The 23,779-nt window shown below is 37.2% G+C and overlaps 1 protein-coding gene across 23 annotated transcripts in view; it reads left to right on the top strand.

The window, feature by feature from the left end:
- The first annotated feature begins 1,887 nt into the window (after window positions 1–1,887).
- Window positions 1,888–23,779, top strand: part of Uty (ubiquitously transcribed tetratricopeptide repeat containing, Y-linked) — a 160,587-nt gene continuing 138,695 nt past the window's right edge. For 7 of the 23 annotated variants that reach the window (XM_030251567.1, XM_017318688.2, XM_006531589.4 and 4 more), the window contains exons 1-4: window positions 1,889–2,254; window positions 2,442–2,505; window positions 7,842–7,950; window positions 23,115–23,164. Coding sequence is in view for 20 of the 23 variants with exons in the window: in XM_017318688.2 (XP_017174177.1) it covers window positions 2,109–2,254; window positions 2,442–2,505; window positions 7,842–7,950; window positions 23,115–23,164 (369 nt within the window). In the remaining 3 variants the exon portion in view is untranslated. Of the gene's footprint in view, window positions 2,255–2,441; window positions 2,506–7,841; window positions 7,951–23,114; window positions 23,165–23,779 lie in introns of all 23 variants that reach the window. The other 16 variants (XR_879400.3, XR_001782882.2, XM_011248585.3 and 13 more) reach the window with 9 other exon arrangements.

Raw genomic sequence — 23,779 nt, 5'->3', positions numbered from 1 at the left:
TATTTGTCCAATTAGGGGTAAGCATACATCCTCACTGACTTCCTGTCTGCATATTTCTCACCTGTGTGTGATCAAGCATATCCTGAGCACTTGGGGCAACAAACCTTGCTATTGAACTAAAACACAACCTCCAGTATTCTGCAGTTATTTGTCCTTAGGTAAGTGTAGCATACACATTAACTTTAAAGAATTCCCAGAGCTGATTTTTTGTTTGTTTGTTTGTTTGTTTGTTTGTTTGTTTTTGAGAGAAAGTTTTTCTGTGTAGCCCTGGCTGTCCTGGAACTCACTCTGTAGACCAGGCTTCCTCAAACTCAGAAATCCACCTGCCTCTGCCTCCCAAGTGCTGGGATTAAAGGCGTGCACCACCACGGCTGGCTCTGACTTTTTTTTTTTTTAAGAGTTACTTTATTTATATGAGTACACTGTTACTGTTTTCAGACACCCCAGAAGAGGGCATTGGATCCCATTACAGATGGTTGTGAACCACCATGTTGGTGGTGGGAATTGAACTCAGGACCTCTGGAAGAGCAGTCAGTGCTCTTAACCATACCATGCAGTTAGTATCTGAGAGTAAAGTAGCAGAAGCTATACACCGTCTGAGAATCAATTCTTGTAGTGTAGGCTTCTGGAGTCCCAGAAACTGCTTTTCAAGTTAAATTGGGTGCAGGGAGGGAGGGGGAGAATAGGTCTAATTGTTTCTGAAACCTTTTGGCAGAAGGGTAAAAGATAAGTCAGATTGCCTGTTTTTTGCATCTTATGGCTTCCAGGTCTGCAAAGTGTTTTAGAAGCTTCCTAGAATTTTGTTATGGAAGCTTTTGAAAAGACTTAGACATGTTTTGTGGACCTGGTTTGGGGGTAGGGAATTTACTTGAAGAGGGATTAGGTAGTGTTTGCTAGCCAGTCTTCAATACAATTCAAGTTTAAGGTCATCTTAGATTTATAAATATTTGTGTTGGAGACTTGTGATACTGGTTTCTGAGATGGGGAACTAGGTTTCCTTGTGAAGGTCCAGGCCCAGTAAGTAATGGTAATACAAGTCAATTCAAAACTCCTGAGAACAGCAAAATTGGAACTTGTCTTATTATATTTTTTATTATTGTATTATATATAAATGAATGCTCCTCTTACAAAGTGTTGGATCATATTTACAAATTTTAGCTACAACAACCAAAAGGTCAAAAGAAATGGTATTGTTCTCAAATGGTTACTGCATCTTCAAAATGCAATGAGGGATTCCCCCGTCCTTCCCCCCCCCCCGCCCCCTCACGTCACTCCTTGCCCCCGCAGGGATAACCTTTGTGAGGGACTGTTCATTCACTATGATCTGTTGTTTAAGGACAAAGTCATGTGACTTTTATAAAGTTTTTTTGGTTTGATGTGGTTGAGTGGATGGGTAATTAATGAGTTTAGCTATGGTGGTGACAAAAAAACACGACCCAGTTACTCATTGAGGATGATTTCAATTTTAGCTGAATACATTTTGTTTTCCCAACGTGTGTGTCATTACTTCAAGATCTTAATTTTAAAGTTTGCTAGAATTAGTATTAAGGAGCACCGATTCTGGGAACTTAACAGAAGGTGTTCTGTAAGGCAAGAGGAAAATTTTTTTTTTTAACTATTTGGTCTCTAATTGGCTTTCATGTGCCCTAAAAACCGATGTTTGATGTATTTTTTCTTAGTGCTCTTTGTTCCTTGTGAGATCAGTATAGCAATTAAATGAAAGGGTCTGGATATCTAGTGTGGAATAAGAAAGAGTTACAAAGCATACCTAAAACTAATTTCACTGTGGTCGGTAGGTAGAGCTCTTAGGCTGACATCACGAGCTAGCGAAGTAGCAAGTTTAGCTGCACTGGTGATGACGCAAGTCAACAAAAGTCACGTGGGATAAAACGGTTGCTTCCATTGGAAAGCCTGGCTTTAGGGAGAGGTTATGGACGTTACGTGCGGTTCACACTGACGGTATTATAACAACTTTATGCGGATGCTAGCGAAGTTTGATATTCTAAGAACTTCGCTTAGGTTCTGCAACAATGAGTTCTTCTTGCGTTCACCATCTGCGTGGTAATGTGACCAGATAGCCTCTGCCGCTTTCTCCTTTGCCAGTTTCCATGAAATCTTACGGATTATCTCTCACTACTGCTGCCCTAGGTAATGAGGAAAAGAAAATGGCGGCGGAAAAGGCTAGAGGCGAGGGCGAAGAGGGGTCCTTCAGTCTCACAGTCGAAGAGAAGAAGGCGCTTTGTGGATTAGATAGGTACGCACTGCTAATACTTACAGGTTGTCTTTCTCTCTCCGGGTTCAAAAGACTCTCCAGGAGGCCTGACTGCATCTTGCTTGCGGTGACGACTCGCTTTCGCCTAGCACTGTTAACAATGTTTTGGGAGATTTTTTACTGATGTCTTTCTGTGATCATTAACAAGAGCCATGTATTTCTTCCACAGCAGCTTCTTCGGGTTCTTGACCCGATGCAAAGATGGCGCCAAGATGAAGACGCTGTTGAACAAGGTCAGCAACTGTTTAAACATAATTACTTATATTTTTCTCCTAAGCTTTTCACTGTTCCAAGCCTGGAGCCTCTCCCTACTCTGAAAGTGCTCATTATAGCTTTTAGGGATCTTTGAAACTTTTTTTTTCCTTCCCCGTTTCTCCTTTCTTGGCTTACTTTCCTGATAGTTTGAGGCCCTGCCTCAGCATACAGCCCAGAGCACTGCTTATTTTGCAGTTTTTCTGAGGTCAGCTATATCCTCCAGTTACTCATCTCAAGTTATGAGAAGACGCTTGGTTGTTGCAGCCTCTTGTGATATACACACGTTTTATTATTTTCCCATAAGGGACAAGTTATAGGTAAGGAGATAAAGAGTTTCCGTACTTAAAAAGAATTTTTTACGATGCAGTAGTAATACTATGCAGAAATAATACTGAATTCCAGTTTGGAATGTTAATTTTTTTTTTTTTTTACTTCCTTGTAGTTTATTTTCCAGAGAGTGAGAGAGCACACGGCATTTCCTTTGTGAAACTTTGCATTGTCATTTAGTTATTGGCTGCTGGTATCAATCAAGATGGTGGGAAATAGAGGGAGGAGAGGGGAAATGAAACAGTTTTAGAAAGGAAACAGGGTAGTTTTACCAAGAAAATATTAAACCTAGCAAGTACAGGTTAATGAAAAGTATTCCCCATTACTTAAAAGGAGAATTATCAAGTCTTTTTAAACCTTTAAAAAAAGATTCTTAGCCGGGCGGGGTGGCACATGCCTTTAATCCCAGCACTTGGGAGGCAGAGGCAGGCAGATTTCTGAGTTTGAGGCCAGTCTGGTCTACAGAGTGAGTTCCAGGACAGCCAGGGCTACACAGAGATACCCTGTCTCAAAAAAAAAAAAAAAATTCTTAAAGGTAACATATTTAGATACTTGTAAACCATAGCAAAAAAAGCACAGATCTGTGACATACATACTTGTTACCATTATATAGTTTCCGTTCTAATGAAAATCAGTGATTATAAACTTGATAATTTCATACCACCAATGAAGTATTAATAGTATTCTTTTTTGGTTTTTGGAGACAGGGTTTCTCAGTATAGCTCTGGTTGCTATACAGTTAATAGTGTTCTTAACATATATGTGTATATATAAATTTATGTATGTATGTATATATATATATACATATATATATATGCATATTATGCACACATAATTTTTGGTTTGGTTTGGTTGTGAGCCTAGCCTTTAAGGACTGAGTCCAAGATTTAAACACTCTTCAGGTGATATGTATAGAAACATATTTCTGTTTACTAGTAGGTTGCTAGGTTTCTGGTGTACAGTGGGTAATTTTAAATTTGATGTTAACCTCCACACTCTTTTAAGATTTCATGGTAAAAGCTTAAAGAAATGATTTTGTCTAGTTTTTATTTTTATTTTTTAATTTTTTTTATTTTTTTGGTTTTTGGAGACAGGGTTTCTCTGTATAGCTCTGGCTGTCCTGGAACTCACTTTGTAGACCAGGCTGGCCTCAAACTCAGAAATCTGCCTGTCTCTCCCTCCTGAGTGCTGGGATTAAAGGCATGCACCACCACGCCTGACGTGGTTTTTAAAGATATAATTATTTAACTATATCTTAGCATTTCTTTTTTTTTTTTAGAGTAGTAATTCTTATATTATAAAAAAGACTTGGTGTTGAATGTATTTTTGGAGTGACTACAACAACTATGTGTGATCCTGTTTGTCCTAGAACTCACAGACAGAAATATCACTTTCTCTGCTTTCTCATTGCTCATTGCTAAGATTAAAGCCCTGTTTTCCTAAAACTGGCTTCTTTTAAATTTAATAATTTTGTATATATTCATGTCTGGAAGTTATAGGACAAATTGTGGAAGTCAGTTTTCTTCTTCTATCATGTCAGGGCTGGAGGCAAGTCCTTTTACTAGCTAAGCCACTTCCTTGAACTTTCAGTTTATGTGTATAGTGTTTCTACTGCTTGTAGGTCTATTCCACTTGAGTGTCTGGTTCTACTAAGGAGTTTAGAAGAGACAGACCTATGGAACTGGAATTAGTGAAGGTTGTGAGCTTCACTAATCAAACCAGTGTTCTCTTGCAGAGCTCTTTAGTTTATTTAAGTAGCATATATTTTTCAGGTGCTTTGTAATATCAATTTATATGTTAGTAAACTGTTTTCAAATATTGAAATAACAGGTATTTTTTAACTAATTGCAACAGCATTTTAAAAATGAGAAGTTAAAAACAAAATATGAGAAACTATCAAGTGCCACTGTTCTTAGAACATTTATGAGTTGTGCCTTTATTAAACATTGAGTAATATGTATTTTTGTTTTAGATCAGTCTCAGCCTTTCTAATGCAGTTTCTCATGTTGTGATGACCCCCAACCATAAAATTATTTTTGTTGTTATTCATAACTAATTTTGGTGCTGTTATGAATCATTATGTAAATATCTGAATAGTTTATTAGTGACCAAAAAGGTATTTTGACCCATAGGTTGAGAACCATTATTTTAGACACTGTCTTAGTCTATATTTTGTTGCCCAGAATAGCTTTAAATTTGAAGAAGTACTCATCTCTCAGCCTCCAAGTATTGAGATTTCAGGCATGAGCCACTACTCTTTAACAGTTATTAAAATGTATTACAATTATAATTTAAAATGACAAGTATTAAAAACTGAAATATAGGGCTGGTGAGATGGCTCAGTGGGTAAGAGCACCCGACTGCTCTTCCGAAGGTCCAGAGTTCAAATCCCAGCAACCACATGGTGGCTCACAACCATCCATAACGAGATCTGACTCCCTCTTCTGGAGTGTCTGAAGACAGCTACAGTGTACTTACATATAATAAATAAATCTTTAAAAAAAAAAAAACAAAAAAAAACCTGAAATATATAAAGGGCAATTGATGGATGGTGGTGGAATATCCCTTTATCCTAGCACTGTGCAGAGGCAGTTGGGTCTCTTATAAGTTTGAGGCCAGCCTGATCTACATAGCAAGTTTCAGGACAGCAAGATTAGACAGAGAAACCTGCCTCAAAAAAGGACAATTTGTTTTTAAGCCTGACAGTGGTGGCATACACCTTTAAACCCAGCACTTGGGGGACATAGGCAGATAGATCTTTGTGAGTTTGAGACTAGCCTGGTCTACAGAGAAAATTTCAGGATAGTCAGAGTAACAGAGAAAAAGTTCAAAAACAAAAAAACAGAAGAGTCATATGACAGTGTTTTAAATCTGCAAGTAAGCAAGTATTTTCAGGTGATATGCTGATACTTTATTGTAACGGCAGAATTCAGAGGGCTGAAAAAGTCGTTTTTTGAGTCAGACCTGTGGCAAGTGCCAAGTGCTTTTACTTCCTGAGTTATCAAGTGGCTAATAATAATAATAACAATAATAAAAATAATAAAATATAATTATTAAAATAATAAAGTTGTTGTTGTTCTTCTTCCTTCTTTCTCCTCCTTCTTCTTCCTTCTTCTTCCTCCCTCCTTCCTCTCTTCTTCTTCTTCCTTCTTCCTTCTTCTTCTTCCTTCTTCCTCCTCCCTCCTTCCTCCTTCCTTCTCCCTCCTTCCTCACTTCTTCTTCTTCTTCTATTATTATTTTGGGGTAGAGTCTCACTTTGTAGTTAGTGTAGACCATAGACTGGCCTGGAACTCAGTACAGGAAAGAAAGCTGTATGCCAGGGGCTGGAGAGATGGCTCAGTGGTTAAGAGCACTGACTGCTCTTCTGAAGGTCCTGAGTTTATACCAGCAACCACATTGTGGCTTACAAGCATCTGTAATGGGATCTAATGCCCTCTTATGGTGTGCCTGAAGACAGCTACAGTGTACTTAGATATAATAATAAATAAATCTTTAGGCCAGAACAAAGTGAGCAGAAATCCTGAATTCAAATTCCCAGCAACCACATGAAGGGAAGAGACTCTGGTTGCACACATTGACTTTCTTTTTTTTTTTTTTTTTTTTTTGGTTTTTCAAGACAGGGTTTCTCTGTGTAGTCCTAGCTGTCCTGGAACTCACTCTGTAGACCAGGATAGCCTCAAACTCAGAGATCCATCTGCTCTGCCTCCCAAGTGCTGGGATTAAAGGCATGCACCACCACTGCCTGGCTAAAATGGTCCTAAAATGTCTGTAAAGACATTTCCAATTATTTTAGTCTCAGGCTCCAATTAGTCAGGGTCTGATTATTAATAAGTGTGAAGTCTGGTTTTATTTTTCACCCCACTCCCTTTTGTTTTTCCTGTATATTTGTGTATATTCAGTTTATAGTGTTAGACTATTTGATTTATGATAAAAAGAGTAGGTATTAAACAATTGAAATTTGTGGTGCTTAAATGCTGAAAACAGTTTCTGATAAAATTATATCTCAAGTTTTCGTAAATAGGCAAGTACTTAGTAGTTGAAGATTGTTCATTAGCCTTAGAAACCACAAAAGATGCCTGGAACCGTATACCTTCTTTAAGATGACACCTGCAAAACAGTTCCACTGACTAAAGATCAAGCATTTAAATGTAGCCAAAAGCACTATTCTCTCTCTTTTTTTTTTTCCCCCAGAGCTGAGGACGGAACCCAGGGCCTTGTGCTTGCTAGGCAAGCCCTCTACCACTGAGCTAAATCCCCATCCCCCAAAAGCACTATTCTCATTCAGATTACTATAGTGTGTGTGTGTGTGGGGGGGGGTTGTTTTGTTTTGGTTGTGTTTCTTTTTTTCTTTTTTTTTTTTTTTTTGCTATGTAGCTTAGTTGGCTCTTACTGTCTAAGGTCATTCATTTTTGGGTCTCTAAATGCTACTGTTAGAGAAATAAAGTAAAATTTAAAAATATGATAAACTGTAAAATATGTTGTTTAAAAATTGAATTTACATAATCTCAGTTTGGATTTACCATATATTTAAAAAATTACCTTGAGTATATGGATTCTGAATTTAATATATTTAGTAATGCACTCCTTTGTTACTTTATTGAGAGTTTTTGTTTCTTTTTAAAATACATTGAAAAATAATATGTATTTGGTGTGTTTCAGTATATGTGTATGTCTTTATGTGGGTGTGTGCAATAGAGGAGACTCAGTGGTTAAGAGACAACTCTTCCAGAGATCCTGAGTTCAATTCCCTGCAACCACATGGTGGCTCACAACCATCTGTAATGGGATCTGATGCTTTCTTCTGGTGTGTCTGAAGTAAGCTACAGTGTACTCATATACATGAAATAAATCTTAAAAATACAGAGAATATACTTATGAATTATGATTTCCATAGTCATAAACTGTATGTAATCTTGGAGATAGAGTTTTACTAATTCTAATGTAGAGTTTTATTTTAATTGTAAATGTTTCTATGTTTCATTTTTAGGCAATTCACTTCTATGAGTCTTTAATAGTAAAAGCTGAAGGAAAAGTGGAATCAGATTTCTTTTGTCAATTAGGTCACTTCAATCTCTTACTGGAAGATTATTCAAAAGGTAATTCTTTTGTTTAAAATATCTAATTTATATTTATAATTTATGTCTAGTGTTTTTGGTTATTGGAGGTACATGCTATTTACTATACAGAAATGCAGAAATTTCTTTTAACTACTTGCAAGTACTTAGTACATTTGGTAATTCAGTAAAACTTTTTTTTTAAAGATTTATTTATTTATTATATGTAAGTACACTGTAGCTGTCTTCAGACACTCCAGAAGAGGGCGTCAGATCTTGTTACAGATGGTTGTGAGCCACCATGTGGTTGCTGGGATTTGAACTCTGGACCTTCGGAAGAGCAGTCGGGTGCTCTTACCCACTGAGCCATCTCACCAGCCCTCAGTAAAACTCTTTAATATCCTATATATTCATTGCTGTTTTGTTTGCCTTTGTGGAAACCTAAGTTCTTTTAAATCTTAATCATGGTACAAAGCAACTTTGATACCTTGTCTGTGTATACAAATGTGGTTAATTTCAGAAAAGTGTGGGTAGTAATACGTATTTCTTATTTTTCTTTGATAGTTTCCATTTGAGTCAGAATGTGTTTAAAAGCCTGTTTAAGTATCCAGTTGTGGATCTAGAGACAAACTTTTAATCCTAGTACTCTGGAAACTGAGGCAGGAGGATCTCTTGAGTTTGAGGCTCACATGATCTAGGTAGGACAGGGTTTCATAGTGAGACACTGTCTCAGAGTCACAAATGTCTGTTGTCGTTTTACTCTAAAGAAATATACATAGATTGTTTCTTTTGTGTTGGATTGTGTAAACAAGCAAATTTCTAAGTTATTTGGAAGTCTTTTTAGAGGCTGATATCTTGGGATAGTTGTTTAGGATATATATGTTTTAAAAAGAGCATTATTTAGTAACTTAAAACGACTTAATTTTATGTCTATAGAAATATTTCCTTAGTAAAGAAAAAATCTATTTTACAGACAAGATTTTTTTTTTAAGTTATATTAGCAATTTATTTTATTTTATTTTTTTCCATTTTTTATTAGGTATTTCGCTCATTTACATTTGCAATGCTATACCAAAAGTCCCCCATAGCCACCCACCCCCTCTCCCCTACCCCCCGATTTTTATAATTTTTGATGTGAATAACATCTTGATAGATATATCTTGTAATTACCAGCAAATATAGTTGATGATAGTGAACTGCTTGTTACGGGGTTACAAGTGGGGAGTGGGAATAATACTGATTTGTAAGAAAGCTTGCTGAGCATGTTTGAGATCCTGAGCTCCATGTTTAATACCTAAGTAAAATCCATATACTATGTAAAATAATTACAACTTAAATGTCATTAAAAACAGAAAGTATAGCACAGTGTATCAGCAAAGAAGATGCTTTTTCAGAAAGAATATAAAGTTTCATAACTTTTTTTTTTTTTTGGTTTTTCGAGCCAGGGTTTCTCTGTATAGCCATGGCTGTCCTGGAACTCACTTTGTAGACCAGGCTGGTCTCGAACTCAGAAATCCGCCTGCCCCTGCCTTCCGAGAGCTGAGATTAAAGGCGTGCGCCACTATGCCCGGCCCTGTTTCCTAACATTTTAATGTTTGTTGTTGTTGTTGTTGTTTTTTCAAGACAGGGCTTCTCTGTGTAACAGAGCCCTAGCCATCCTGGACTTAATTTGTAAACCAGGCTGTCCTTGAATATTGAGACTGCCTGTTTCTGCCTCTCAAGTGCTGGCATTAAAGGTGTGTTTCATGAATTATTGATGATGTTTTCCATGAAGGCTTAATAGTAATGAATTAACAGTATATGTGAAATAAGGTACCATTAAATAGAAACACCCATAAAACAAGTAATCAGTGAACATATATTTAGACTTTGGGAGAGTTTTAATTTTGTATTTTTTAATGGTGAGTGGTTCCTAGGTTAGAGTTTAGCAGACAAAGAATGCTTGATTGCGGATTTGTTCTGTAATGTTCTTGAGTGCTGGTTAATATTTTCAGTGAGAATTTTTCTTTAAGAATGATAGAAATTGGGCTGGAGAGATAGCTCAGTGGTTAAGACCTCTGATGGCACTTCCAGAGGTCCTCAGTTTAATTCCCAGCAACCACATGGTGGCTCACAAACATCTATAATAGGGATCTGATGCTCTCTTTCTAGGGCGTGTTTAAAGACAGTCACGTACACGAAATGAATAAATCTTTTTTAAAAAGTGATAGAGTTGCCAGGTGGCGGCGGCGCACGCCTTTAATCCCAGCGCTTGGGAGGCAGAGGCAGGCAGATTTCTGAGTTCGTGGCCAGCCTGGTCTACAGAGTGAGTTCCAGGACAGCCAGGGCTATACAGAGAAACCCTATCTCGAAAACACCAAAAAAAAAAAAAAAAAAAAAGTGATAGAGTTTTTCACAAAATTTAAAAATTTGAGAATGTACTACATACTATATAAACTTAATTAAATATAATTTTCTCATAACAAAATATTTCAAATTGAGAGACTGACTATAACAGGATATTTTTAATAGCTGTGTAGTTTTCTATTGTTTACAGGAAGGACATCTTTATTTTATTTTATTTTAAATTTTTTATTAGTTATTTTCTTCATTTACATTTCAAATGCTATCCCAAAAGTCCCCTATATCCTCCCCCTGCCTTGCTACCCTACCCACCTTCTCCCACTTCTTGGCCCTGGTGTTCCCCTGTACTGGGGCATATAAAGTTTGCAAGACCAAGGGGCCTCTCTTCCCAATGATGGCCAACTAGGCCATCTTCTGATACATATGCAGCTAGAGACATGAGCTCTGTGGATACTGGTTATTCATATTGTTGTTCCATCTATAGGTTTGCAGATCCCTTTAGCTCCTTGGGTACTTTCTCTAGCTCCTCCATTGGGGACCTTGTGTTCCATCCAATAGCTGACTATGAGCTTCCACTTCTGTGTTTGCCAGGCACTAGCACGAGACAGCTATATCTGGATCCTTTCAGCAAAATCTTGCTGGCATGTGCAATAGTGTTTGTGTTTGGTGGCTTATGGTTTTTTTTTTTTTATGTATATGAGGACACTATTGCTGTCTTCAGATATGCCAGAAGAGGGCAACAGGTATCATATCCCATTACAGATCGTTGTGAACCACCATGTGGTTGATGGGAATTGAACTCAGGATCTCTGGAAGAGCAGTCAGTGCCCTTAAGCACTGAGTTATAATTTCCAGCCCCAGAAATGATATCTTATTGGAAATTTTTATTCTTGTTTCTTTGGTTTTTTTTCTTTTTCTTTCTTTTTTTTTTTTTTTTTGGAGACAGGTTTTTACTTTATAGATTTTGTTGGCCTGGAACTTGCTATGAGGACAATGCTGGCCTGAAACTCACAACTTGTACTATGATTAAAGGCATACGCTGCATATACAATCCGTTTATTGACATAACACCAAGAATTTTCCATGTATAGCAAATTTTGTGTTTTTATTAGTAATGTTATGTTGTAGATTTGCTCTAACATTTGTACTATGTTAATTTGTCCCCAAAATTGTAGAAGAATCTACATATAAGACATTGGGGGCTTCTGTCTCCAGTTGGTTTTGATTGGTGAATAAAGTTGTTGGCAGCCAAAGGCTGGACAGAGATACAGAGATGGTTCTTTTAGGATTCCCAGGCAAGGGATCAGGTGAGAGGAGGAGAGATAAGAGCTGTCATGTTGGGAAAGGAACACCTAACTGTCTGGCCTGAGAGCTGCAGAAGAGAGAGCATAGTTATCATGTAAGAGTCAAGGAAGAGCAGCCCCATTGGGCCCTGTCTTAAGGTTTGTATTTCTGCACAAACATCATGAGCAAGAAGCAAGTTAAGGAGGAAAGGGTTTATTCAGCTTACATTTCCACATTGCTGTTCCTCATCAAAGGAAGTCAGGATGGAACTCAAGCAAGTCAAGAAGCAGGAGGCAGAAACCATGGAGGAGTGCTGCTTACTGGCTTGCTTTCCCTAGCTTGCTCAGCTTGCTTTCTTATAAAACCCAGGACTACCAGCCCAGAGATGGTACCACCACAAGGGGCTTGGGTCCTCCTTCCTTGATCACCAATTGAGAAAATTGATTGATTACCCTGACCCTACTCCTCTATTACCCTGTTCATGGTTTGTTTTGTTTTGTCTTGTTTTTTTGTGTTTTTTTGTTTGTTTGTTTGTTTTTTTGCTTGTTTCTGATTATTCCATGGTATATATTCATATATGGAGTTTTGTTCCAAAAAATGATAGATTCTGGGTTTCCTCATTCAGTATACCCCCAGGTCCATTCATAAAATTTTGTGATTTTATTTTTCTTTAAAGCTAAATGCTATTCCATAGTGTGTATGTACCACATTTTCACTATCCACTTCTCCTTTGAAGAACATTTAGATTGTTCTCATTTTCTAGGTGTCTTTGAGTTTTCATTGCTGTGAAGAGACACCATGACCACTGCAACTCATATATAGGATGTTTTTTTGTGGCTACCTTTCAGGTTCAGTCCATTATCTTCAAGGTGGGAACCATGGCAGTGTCCAGGCAGACATGGTGTTAGAGTAGCTAAAAATTCTACATCTTATTCCCAAGAAGACTATGTCCCATGGAGGAGGGTCTCAAAGCCCACCCTTACAGTGACATACTTCATCCAACCAGCCACACCTCCTAATAGTGCCACTCCCTGGGTCAAGCATAATCAAACAACCACATTCCACTCCCTGACCTCCATAAATTTGTTCAAACACATGAATCTAGGGGTTACACCTAGCCATAGTATAATGAAAAATACATTTAGTCCAATTCCAAAAGTCCCATAGTCTATAGCAGTCTCAACAATATTAAAAGTCCAAAGTTTAGTCTCTTCTGAGATTCATCTAAGCACTTAACTGTGGTTCCTTATAAAATCAAATTCAAAGAGCAGATTACATACCTCCAACATAACAGGTATTACTATTAATATTCTAAAATCATTATAGTGAGGAAATACTGGACCAAAACAAGAACAGAAACCAGCTGGGTAAACTACTCTGTATCTCCATGTCTGATATAAAAGCAATCTTTGTATCACTAAATCCTTTTATCTTTGTCAACTACAACAAACTGTTCTCTTCGGCTAGTTCCACTCCCTATTAGCAGTTTTCCTCAGCAGGTATCCTATGGCTCTGACATCTCTAACATCTTTGAGCATTCAAAGGAACTTCAACTTTACAGCTTCTTCCAATTTCTGGGATCCATACATGATCTTCTGGGTTCCTCCAGGGCTTAGGTCACTTTTCCAGTTCTGCCCTCTGTAGCACTCTAGGCTCTGGTTGACTCCAACCCATTGTGACTGATGTTTCTGGTGATCATCCCATGGTACTGACATCGCTGATTTTCTGGAATATTCCACTGCAAATAGGTTTCACCAATAGCCTCATAGACTTTCTTCACTGTACCAAGCCTCAACTCTTTTGAATGACTCTTCAGTCTTGGACTGTCAAGTAACTGAGACTGTACCTTCCCCAGTAGTCTTCCATGTACCACTATTCTTGGGCCTAAAGTTTCCGTGGCCACTATTCCTCAAGATCCAGATAAAAAGCCTGTGTCTTCTAGACTTGAGATTTGGATCAGAAGTGTACCCTCCATTTCTGGATTGTAGTTCCCTCCTAATTAAAAGTCCAAATGAAAAGGATAACCAGGCAATAATACCTAAGACTATATAACTTACTCCTTCAACTGCAAGCACATAAACAGTAAGCTTAGCTGGGTGTGATCGTAACTCTCTTCATCTGCTTATCTCCTTGAACATAGGATTCTGATCCACTCTACTTCTTGGTGTTCCTTTATTCTTTGAACCATACATTTTGTACTTTTCTTTTTGAAGCTTGCAATACTTGATTAAAATGTTCTTCATAATACTAAGCCAGAGAACTGCTGGGCTTTTTTGAAACTTTCCTTGTCAATTCAATTAATATTAATCTCTTTGCCTTAGCCTCAGGTAGACTCTTAAGACCACACAAAGGAAGCAACTTTTGGGTATATGCCCAGGAGTAGTATAGCTGGGTCTTCGGGTAGTACTATGTCCAGTTTTCTGAGGAGCTGTCAGATTGATTTCCAGATTGGTTATCCTTGTTTGCAGTTCCACCAGGACCAGTAGAGTGTTCCTCTTTCTCCACATCCTCACCAGCATGTGCTATCATCTGCGTTTTTGTCTTAGCCATTCTAATCTGTGTGAGGTGGAATTTCAGGGTTGTTTTAATTTTTGTTTCCTTGATGACTAAGGACTTTGAACATTAAATGCTTCTCAGCTATTGGAGATTCCTCTCTTGAGAATTCTCTGTTTAGAATTCTCCAAGAAGTACCAAGAAATAGAGTGGATCTGAATCCTATGTTCAAGGAGATAAACAGATGAAGAGAGTCAAGATCACAGCTACCTAAGCTTATTGTTTATGTGCTTGCAGTTGAAGAAGGAATAGTTATATAATCTTAGGCATTATTGCCTGGTTATCCTTTTCATTTGGACTTTTAATCTGGAGGGTACAATTTAATCTGTACTCATTTTTAATTGGGTTATTTGGGTTGTTGGTGTCTAACTTCCTGAGTTCTTTGTAAATTTTGAATATTAACCCTCTGTCAGAGATAGGGTTGGTGAAGATCCTTTCCCAATCTGTGAGTGATTGTTCCTATTGATAGTGTATTTTGCTTTGCAGTTTCCTGAGGTCCCATTTATCAATTGTTGTAGAGTCTGAGCCATTGGTGTTCAGTTCTTTTTTCTTGTACCAGTGCATTCAAGGGTTTCTCCCACTTTCTGTTCTATGAGATTTGGTGTATCTGGTTTTATGTTTAGATACTTAATCCACTTGGACTTAGAGATTTGTGCTGGATGACAAATTTATATCTATTTTCATTCTTCTACATAGACATTCAGTTAGTCTAGCACCATCTGTTCTATGGTTTTCGCTTCTTTGTCAAAAATCATGTGTCCATAGGTGTGTGGATTTACTGGGTTTTCTATTTGATTCCATTGATCTATGTGTCTGTCTTTGTACCAGTACCATGCAGTTTTTTTGTTTTGTTTTTTTAAAGATTTATTTACTTATTATATGTAAGTACACTGTAGCTGTCCTCAGATACTCCAGAAGAAGGCATCAGATTTCGTTAGAGATGGTTGTGAGCCACCATGTGGTTGCTGGGATTTGAACTCGGGACCTTCGGAAGAGCAGTCGGCACTCTTAACCCCTGAGCCATCTCACCAGCCCTACCATACAGTTTTTGTCACCACTGCTCTGTAATACAGCTTGAGGTCAGGGATGGTGATTTCTTCCTATGGTCCTTTATTCTTCAGGCTTGTTTTGACTATCCTGGGCTTTTTTGTTTTTCCATATGAAGTTGAGAATTGCTCTTTCAAGATCTATAAAAATTGTGTTGGAATTTTGATGGGGATTGCATTAAATCTGTATATTGCGTTTGGTAAGATGGCCATTTTCACAATATTAGTCCTGCCTTTCCATGAGCATGGGAGATCTTTCTATCTTCTGAGGTCTTCTTAAGTTTCTTTCTCACTTGCTCTTTCACTTGCTTGGTTAGAGACATTTTATATTACTCTTGGCTATAGTGAAGGATGTTGTTTCCCTAATTTCTTTCTTGGCCTGTTGATTATTTGTATAAAAGAAGGCTACTGATTTCTTTGGGTTAATTTTATATCCATCTTTTGCTGAAGGTGTTATCTGCTCTAGGAGTTCTCTGACAGATTTTTTTTGGGATCACTTAAGTATACTATCATATCATCTGGAAATAGTGATACTTTTACTTCCTCTCCAATTTGTATTCCTTTGATCTCCTTAGCTATCTTATTGCCCAGGCTAGAAATTTAAGTATTATATTGAATAAATAGGAAAAGAGTGGGCAGCTTTGTCTTGTCTGTGATTTTAGTGGAAATGCTTTAAGTTTCTATCCATTTAGTTACATGCTGGCTACTGGCTTGCTTTATATTGTTTTGATGATATTTAGGTATATGCTCTGTATCTCTGATTTCTCTAACACCTTTTACATGAAGAGCTATTGGATGTTATCAAAGGCTTTTTCAGCATCCAATGACATAATTATGTAATTTCTTCTTTCAGTTTGTGTTGTTATATGGTGTATTGCCTTGATGGACTTTTATATATCGAACTATCCCTGTATCCCTGCGATGAAGCCTATTTGATTTTGATGGAACATGTTTTGATGTATTCCTGGATTCTATTTTCGAGAATTTTATTGCGTATTTTTGCATTGATATCCATAAGCAAAATTGGTCTGAAATTCTCTATCTTTGTTGGGTCTTTGTGTGTTTTGGATATCAAAATAACTGTGACTTCACAGAATGAATTAGGTACTGTATCTTGTGTTTCTATTTTCTGGAATACTTTGGAGGTTTGGTAGATTTCTGTACTAAAACCATCTGGCTCTGGGATTCTTTTGTTTGGGAGATTTTAAGTGACTGTTTCTATTTCTTTAGATACTATGGGGCTGTTTACATAGTTTACCTGCTCTTGATTTTACTTTGGTAAGTGGTAGCTGTCTAGAAAATCATTCATTTCTTTAAGAATTTGCAATTTGTGGAGTAACAGTTTTTGAAGTAAGACCTAATGATTATTTGAATTTCCTAAGTGTCATTTGTTTTGTATCCCTTTTCATTACTGATTTTGTTTATTTAGATACTGTCTCTCTGTATCTTTGTTAGTTTGGCTAAGGGATTATCTATCTTGATTTCTCAAAGAACCAGTTCTTGTTTGTTTTTTGTTTTGGTTTGGTTTTTTTGATTGTTTGTATTATTGCTTTCTTTTTTTCTACCTGATTGATTTCAGCCCTGTTTTATTCCTGCCTCCTACTCCTCTTTGATGTGCTTGCTTCTTGTTTTTCTAGAGCTTTCAGGTGTACTTATAAAATGCTGATATGAAAATTTTCTAATTTCTCTATGGGTTACTTTTACCACTGCTTTCATTATGTCCCATAAATTTGGGTATGTTGTGCCTTCATTTTCATTGAATTCTAGAATTCTTTAATTTATTTCTTCCCTGACCCAAAGATCACTGAGTAGAGACTTGTTCAATTTCCAAGATTGTGTAGGATTTTCAGTGTTTTTGTTTTTGCTGAAGTGCAGCGTTAATCCATGCGGTGGTCTGATAAAATACAAGGTCTTATTTCATTTTTCTTGTACCTGTTGAGGCTTATTTTATTTCTGATTATATGGTCAATTTTTGAGAAGGATCCATGATGTGCTGAGAAGGCATATTCTTTTGTTTTTGGGTGACATATTTGTATTGATGTCTGTTAGGTCCATGTGATTCATAATTTCTGTGAGTTTCATTATTTTTCATTTAGTTTTTGTCTGGATGTCCTGTCATTGGTGAGAGTTAGGTATTGAAGTCTCCCACTGTGTGGGTTTTGATGTTGCATTTAAGATTTAGAAATTTGTCCTTTACAAACACGGGTTTCCTTGTGTTTGGAGCGTAGATGTTCAGAATGGAGATATCATCTTGGTAGATATTTTCTCTGATTAGAGTATGAAGTGTTCTTCTCTGTCTCTTTTGGTTAATTTTGGTTGAAAGTCTATCTTATTAGATGCTAGGATTGCTACTCCAGCTTGCTTCTTGGGTCCCTTTGCATGGAAAATGTTATTACTCTGAGGTAATGTCTTTCTTTATGACTGAGGTGTGTTTCTTTCTTTTTTTTTTTTTTTTTTTTTTTTTGGATTTTGGATACAGGGTTTCTCTGTATAGCCCTGGCTGTCCTGGAACTCACTTTGTAGACCAGGATGGTCTCAAACTCAGAAATCCTCCTCCCTCTGCCTCCCAAGTGCTGGGATTAAAGGTGTGTGCCAACACACCTGGCTTGAGGTGTGTTTCTTGTATGAAGCAGAATGATGAATCCTGTTTTCACATGCATCCTTCTTGAGTTGGAGTTTTCCTTGCACTATTTCTGTAGGGGCTGGATTTGTGGATATTGTTTGAATTTGGATTTGTCTTAAAATGTCTTGTTTTCTCCTATTATGATGATTGAGAGTTTTGTTGGGTATAGTAGTCTAGGATGGCATCTGTTGTTTTTTAGAGGTTGCAAGATACCTCCCCAGGATCTTCTAGCTTTTAGAGTCTGTGTTGAGATGTCTGGTGTAATTCTATTCTTTTCTTTTCTTTTTCCTTTTTTGTTTTTGTCGAGACAGGGTTTCTCTGTGTAGCCTTGGCTGTCCTGGAACTCACTCCTCGAACTCAGAAATCTACCTGCCTCTGCCTCTCAAGTGCTGGGATTAAAGGCGTGTGCTACCACTGCTTGGCCTTTTTTAAAGATTTATTTATTTTATTTATATGAGTACACTGTAGCTGTCTTCATTCACTGTACCAGAAGAGGACATCAGACCTCATTACCGATAGTTGTGAGCCAACATGTCATTGCTTGGAATTGAACTCAGGACCTCTGGAAGAGCAGTCAGTGCTCCTAACCATTGAGCCATCTCTCCAGCCTGTCTTGTGTAGTTCTAGCATGTCCACTTTGTGTGTTACCTGGTATTTTCCCTTGCTGCTTTTAATATTCTTTCTTTATTCTGTAAATTTTGTGTTTTGATTATTGTGGGGTGGGGAGGATTTTCTTTCTTGGTCCAGTCTACTTAGGTTCTATAAGCTTCTTGTGTGTTTATAGGCACCCCTTTCTTTAGGTTAGGAAAGTTTTCTATGATTTTGTTGAATATTTTCTCAGCCTTCGAGCTGGGACTCTTAACCTTTTTCTGTTCCTATTATTCTTAGGTTAGGGTTTTTTTTCATGGTATCTCAGGTTTCTTGGGTGTTTTGTGTTTCAAACACCTTAAGCCATCTGGATTGTTTTGGTCCCTGGTTGTTCTTGTTTTGTGATGGGGGTGAACCTTGAGGTCTTGGTGTGGTAAATCTCTGAAGGAGGGGCTGTATAGTTCAGGTCCTGCAGTTCTGTAGGGTTCAGGTGCCTCAGGTCTGTGTCTCTTTAAAAATTCCATATATAAGCTGTTCAGTGTGTTTCTTTTTTCCTGCGCAACAATTTATTAAACTCTTAACTTTACACCATACAACTATTTTTTTCTTAGTGAAGATGTTATGACCAGATTGAGGAGACAAGGACCAGATTCCAATCAAGTCACAGAAGGAAGGGTCTGTCTTTCTTCCTTCCTGCCTGCCTGCCTGCCTGCCTGCCTGCCTGCCTTCCTTCCTTCCTTCCTTCCTTCCTTCCTTCCTTCCTTCCTTCCTTCCTTCCTTCCTTCCTTCCTTCCTTTCTTTTTTTTTTTTTCCAAGACAGGGTTTCTCTGTCCTGGAGCTCACTTTGTAGACCAGGCTGGCCTCGAACTCAGAAATCCGCCTGCCTTTGCCTCCCAAGTGCTGGGATTAAAGGTGTGCACCACCACACCCCACAGGAAGGGTCTTTCCAATTATTAAGCTCAAGCAGAGACTCTCACTGTCTCCAACTTAGTGGATATGAAATGAGAACCATGAACTGAAAGGAGACAAAGCTTTTATAGGGCACACCACACATTCAGTAATTTTCCACATAAGTAGCCTTCTGATTGTTTAGTATTTCAAACTTGTTCTGTGAACAGGAGGAGACTGCTACAAAGGGATCAATGCGGTCAGCCATTGGGAGCAAGATTTATAACTGTTAAATCACTTATCAGTAAGGCCATTTGGCCACTTTATAAAAAATAGGTTCCTCTTGATTGGTTGTTGCTATAGGAGATAGCCCTGGCCTCCTGCACAGGCCTTGTCTTTGGTTCTTTTTCTGGGTATACAGAGCAGGGTATACAGAACTATGTGAAAAGTTGGAATGTGCAAAGGGTCTGTGTTCAAAATGGTGTAGTTTTAGGTCTCACAAAACCACCTTCACAAGAGTTCAGTCATTGGCTGATCACGGAATAATTGGGAGCAATGTTTATATAAGGATTGCAATAAGCTATAAAGGCACAGAAATCATCATTGAATAATGCAAGGACAGTCTTTATATAGTGCACAATAACATTGTTTACACTAGAAGACACAGCCTTATAACCAATTATCTGATCCTGTAAAAATATTTCCTGATCTTGTAGCTGCAGGAGTTTTTGTAGATCTAACCATTACTACTGTGCTTCACAACTCTGCATTTTGGTTGTAGTTTTCTGTAATGGTCTCCGTTTGCTACAAAGAGATTTTTTTTTCTTATGAGATTTAGGACTACATTTTTTTATGAGTATAAGGATAAATTATTAAGTGTAGTTTAGATTATAATTGTTTATTAAAATAGTGGTTGTCTTCAATATTCTTCAAATTCATAACTTCACAAGGTCTAGGTCGTTGGCTAGGTTTTCAGATCAAGACATGGTTTCTCTTTTGTTGTAGGGGTTGTAAGTCAATTAGAGAGTTATAAGTTACTGCCAGGGTATGCATGCCATTACTATAACCATAGGGCAATTTTGCCACACTGTTCATTGTTGTGGTTCATATGTGTGATAGCTAACCTATATATTTGATGATTGTCTTTCTCTTTTGAAAGTTTTATGGGTGCCTTTGGGTCATAAAGGTCCTGAAGAAAAGGCATTCAGGTTAGTTGCAGCTCAGTGGTTCTTGGCCTGGTTTCTGAAGTCTCTGGTGTCTTCAGCAACAGGGATATGCCTTTTCAATTCTATGGGGTCACCAAGGGCAACAGCAAACTGTATACATTGGGAGTCTTGTACAGCCCTAGCCAACAATGCAAAGGAAGACTTCTCATGTTTGGTACCGGATGTTTTGTTAGATGGTCTTTGGCTTTTGGAGAGAGCACTGTCAGTTAAGAAGAGTTCATTAAAGTATAAATATTTATATAGTTACATGTGTTAATTTTTTTTAAGAGATTGTTAATAGTAAGTGTCTTAGTTAGGGTTTTACTGCTGTGAACAGACACCATGACCACGGCAAGTCTTATAAAAAAACAATATTTAATTGGGGCTGGCTTACAGGTTCAGAGGTTCAGTCCATTATCATCAAGGTGGGAGCATGGCAGTATCCAGGAAGGCATGGCACAGGAGGAGCTGAGAGTTCTGTCTTCATCCAAAGGCAGCTAGTGGAAGACTGACTTCCAGGCAACTAAGGTGAGGATCTTATACCCACACCCACAGTGACACACCCTAGTTGCCTGGAAGTCAGTCTTCCAACCAGGTCACACCTATTCCAACAAGGCCACACCTTCAGTTGGTGCTACTCCCTGATCCAAGGATATACAAACCATCACAGTAAGGTTCCTTATGACTTTAACGACACTTCTTTGTTTGTTTGGTTTTGAATTTTGTTTTATTCTCGTCCTTCATCTTTCTGGGTTTATCTTATTGGTCAGTCTTTAAAGAGATTCTTTTCCTGTTTCCCTGATCAGATCACTTGTATCCTGTTCTTCTTTTTATTGATTCAGCTTTGTATCCTGGCAAATGGCCCCTTTTACTTTCCTGTCCTCTGCAGTTACTTTAGATATGTATTCACATCTGAAAATTTGGAGCTATCATCCTGGGAATCTTTGAAATTACTGTTTAAAAAGAATGGCTAAAGAATTTCAGTGTTACCATAGGGTGGTTTCTGAAGTATACCTGGCAGGATTATAGTCATAAGGCAAAAGATGGATGTAGGAAGATAGGAGAGGATCATTGTAGATAAACTGATAACTTTTGAGAGTCATAGAAAATAACTCATGAAGAAGTTACCTTAGAACTGCTTGATTGTTATTTTCACAGTCATGTTTGAAAATATTTCTGTATATTTAATAGAAATTTTTATGGAAATTGAGATGGATGACATCTTATTTTGAAATTCATTGTACACATAAGTTCATAGTTAAAAATAAGAATAATTGAGGGTAGAGGGATGGCTCAGTGTTTAAGAATATTAGCTGATTTTCTTGAGGACCTATTCTTGCACCTACATGGCAACTCATACCTTCATCTCCATGGAATCTGAACTCTGAGGGTCCTCAAGCAAATACATGGCAGGTAGAATATCCACACATATAAAGTAAAAATAAAGATAAAAATTGAAAATAAAAAATAAAGGTCACTTGATTATAGATTTCTATGAATATCAAGTTTACAAGTTTTTATAATTATAGAACAAAAGAACTGAAACTAAAACTCTTTTCTTTTTTGGTTTTTCAAGACAGGGTTTTTCTTTGTAGACCTGGCTGTCCTGGAAATCACTCTGTAGACCAGGCTGGCCTCGAACTCAGAAATCCACCTGCCTATTTTTCTTTTTAAATACAGTTGGGGACAATATCAGATAGGAATCTGACTGCAAATCATAGTAAATACTCATTTTGGTGTCTTAGTGACTTGTCTCAAATACAGATGACATCATAATCATCATTATAATTTATATGTATGTATAAGTGTGTTTGTGAATTCCAGTGTTTTGGTGTGCCTGCAGAGATCAGAAAAAGGCTTTAGATCTCCTGGAACTTCAATTACAGGTGGTTGTGAGCCACCAGATGTGGGTGCTAGGATCTGATCTCAGATCCTTGGCATGAGCAATGTATTTTTAATCATTAAGGCATCTTCCTATCCCCACCCTGTCATGGCCAGTGCAGCCATTAGTATCACAGAAGAGTAATGTTAGACAGATATAAGATTCTGGGTTTAATTCAAGAAGGAATAGTTTTTATTTTTCCTTTTTCCTTTTTTTTTTTAACATGTTATCTAGTTCAGTATTGAAGATAACATTATAAATATGCTTAGGTAAGCAAACTCTTTCTTCCTATAAATTCTTCCTTCTGTACTTGCAGGCTCTTGTGACCTTTTTTTTCTGGTAGGACATTTCCTCTAGGCTTTATTTCTGGCTTGCTAGTTCTGTAGCCATGCAGCCACGTCTGAGTTAGAGCTTGTGGTTGAAATAAGAACTGTAGATCTGTAGATTATCTGGATTCACTCTATTAGCCAGTGTTAGATATTCTTAGATTTGGATTTACAGAACTTAGAGATCTACTCGGTTTATACATTCCAAAGGTCTTAAGTTACACAAAGGTGAAAGATGAAGGATTTAGCTTTGAATCTGCAGAATTGTATTTCCACAATCAGAAAGTTTACTCAGTTTATTGTTATATTAGATTTGAAGAATTTCCAACATGGATTTCTTTTCTTTCTGAAAATTTTATTTTCACAGAACTTATGTTTATTGTTGGGAAATGAGAGTTTCTTTTTATTATCTTTTTGTGGAAACATGAAGCACAGCTTGATTAATTATTATCATTATTATTATTTTAGCATTGTCATCTTACCAGAGATACTACAGTTTACAGACTGACTACTGGAAGGTCAGTACATTTCAGTACTAATTTTGCTTTGTGTGTTGAGTGTATATTATACTTAGTAATATATATCTATATTAAGTATATTATATTATATATATAATATTAAGTATATTATAGTATATGTCTGTTTTAATGAATGATTTCTAATACCAAGGAATGTTGAAATGGGAAAAGGGATGTGCTCATTTTAAGTTAGATATTATCCAGAGTAATCTACAAAAAGCCTGTTGGAGGATGAAAAGTATCTTAGTTTCTTGTCTACTTTTTTATTATAGTTATATTATTTTTAATTTTGTGTATTTATACATGTGAATGCAGGTGCTCAAACCATCAGACTTCAGTGCTAGAACTATAGTCAGATATGACTAGAGTCCTCTGCAAGTGCTATAAATTCTAAATGCTATACTTTCTTTCTAGCTTGGCAGTTACTTAGCTTTCATTATTATGATTAAATACTTAACACAAGCATCCTAATAGGGATTTTGACTATAAGGATGTTACCATGAGTAACCAGGTTTAATTAATCAAGGAAGGAGAGATCTGGCCATCAGGGATATCTTTGGAGATACCCTGAATAATTAGGTTTTAATAATCAAGACTATAGTTTTACCAAAATAA

The sequence above is a fragment of the Mus musculus genome, chromosome Y, assembly GCF_000001635.26.
Source record: "Mus musculus strain C57BL/6J chromosome Y, GRCm38.p6 C57BL/6J".
Taxonomy (NCBI): domain Eukaryota; kingdom Metazoa; phylum Chordata; class Mammalia; order Rodentia; family Muridae; genus Mus; species Mus musculus.
This window is presented reverse-complemented; position numbering and strand designations above follow the sequence as displayed.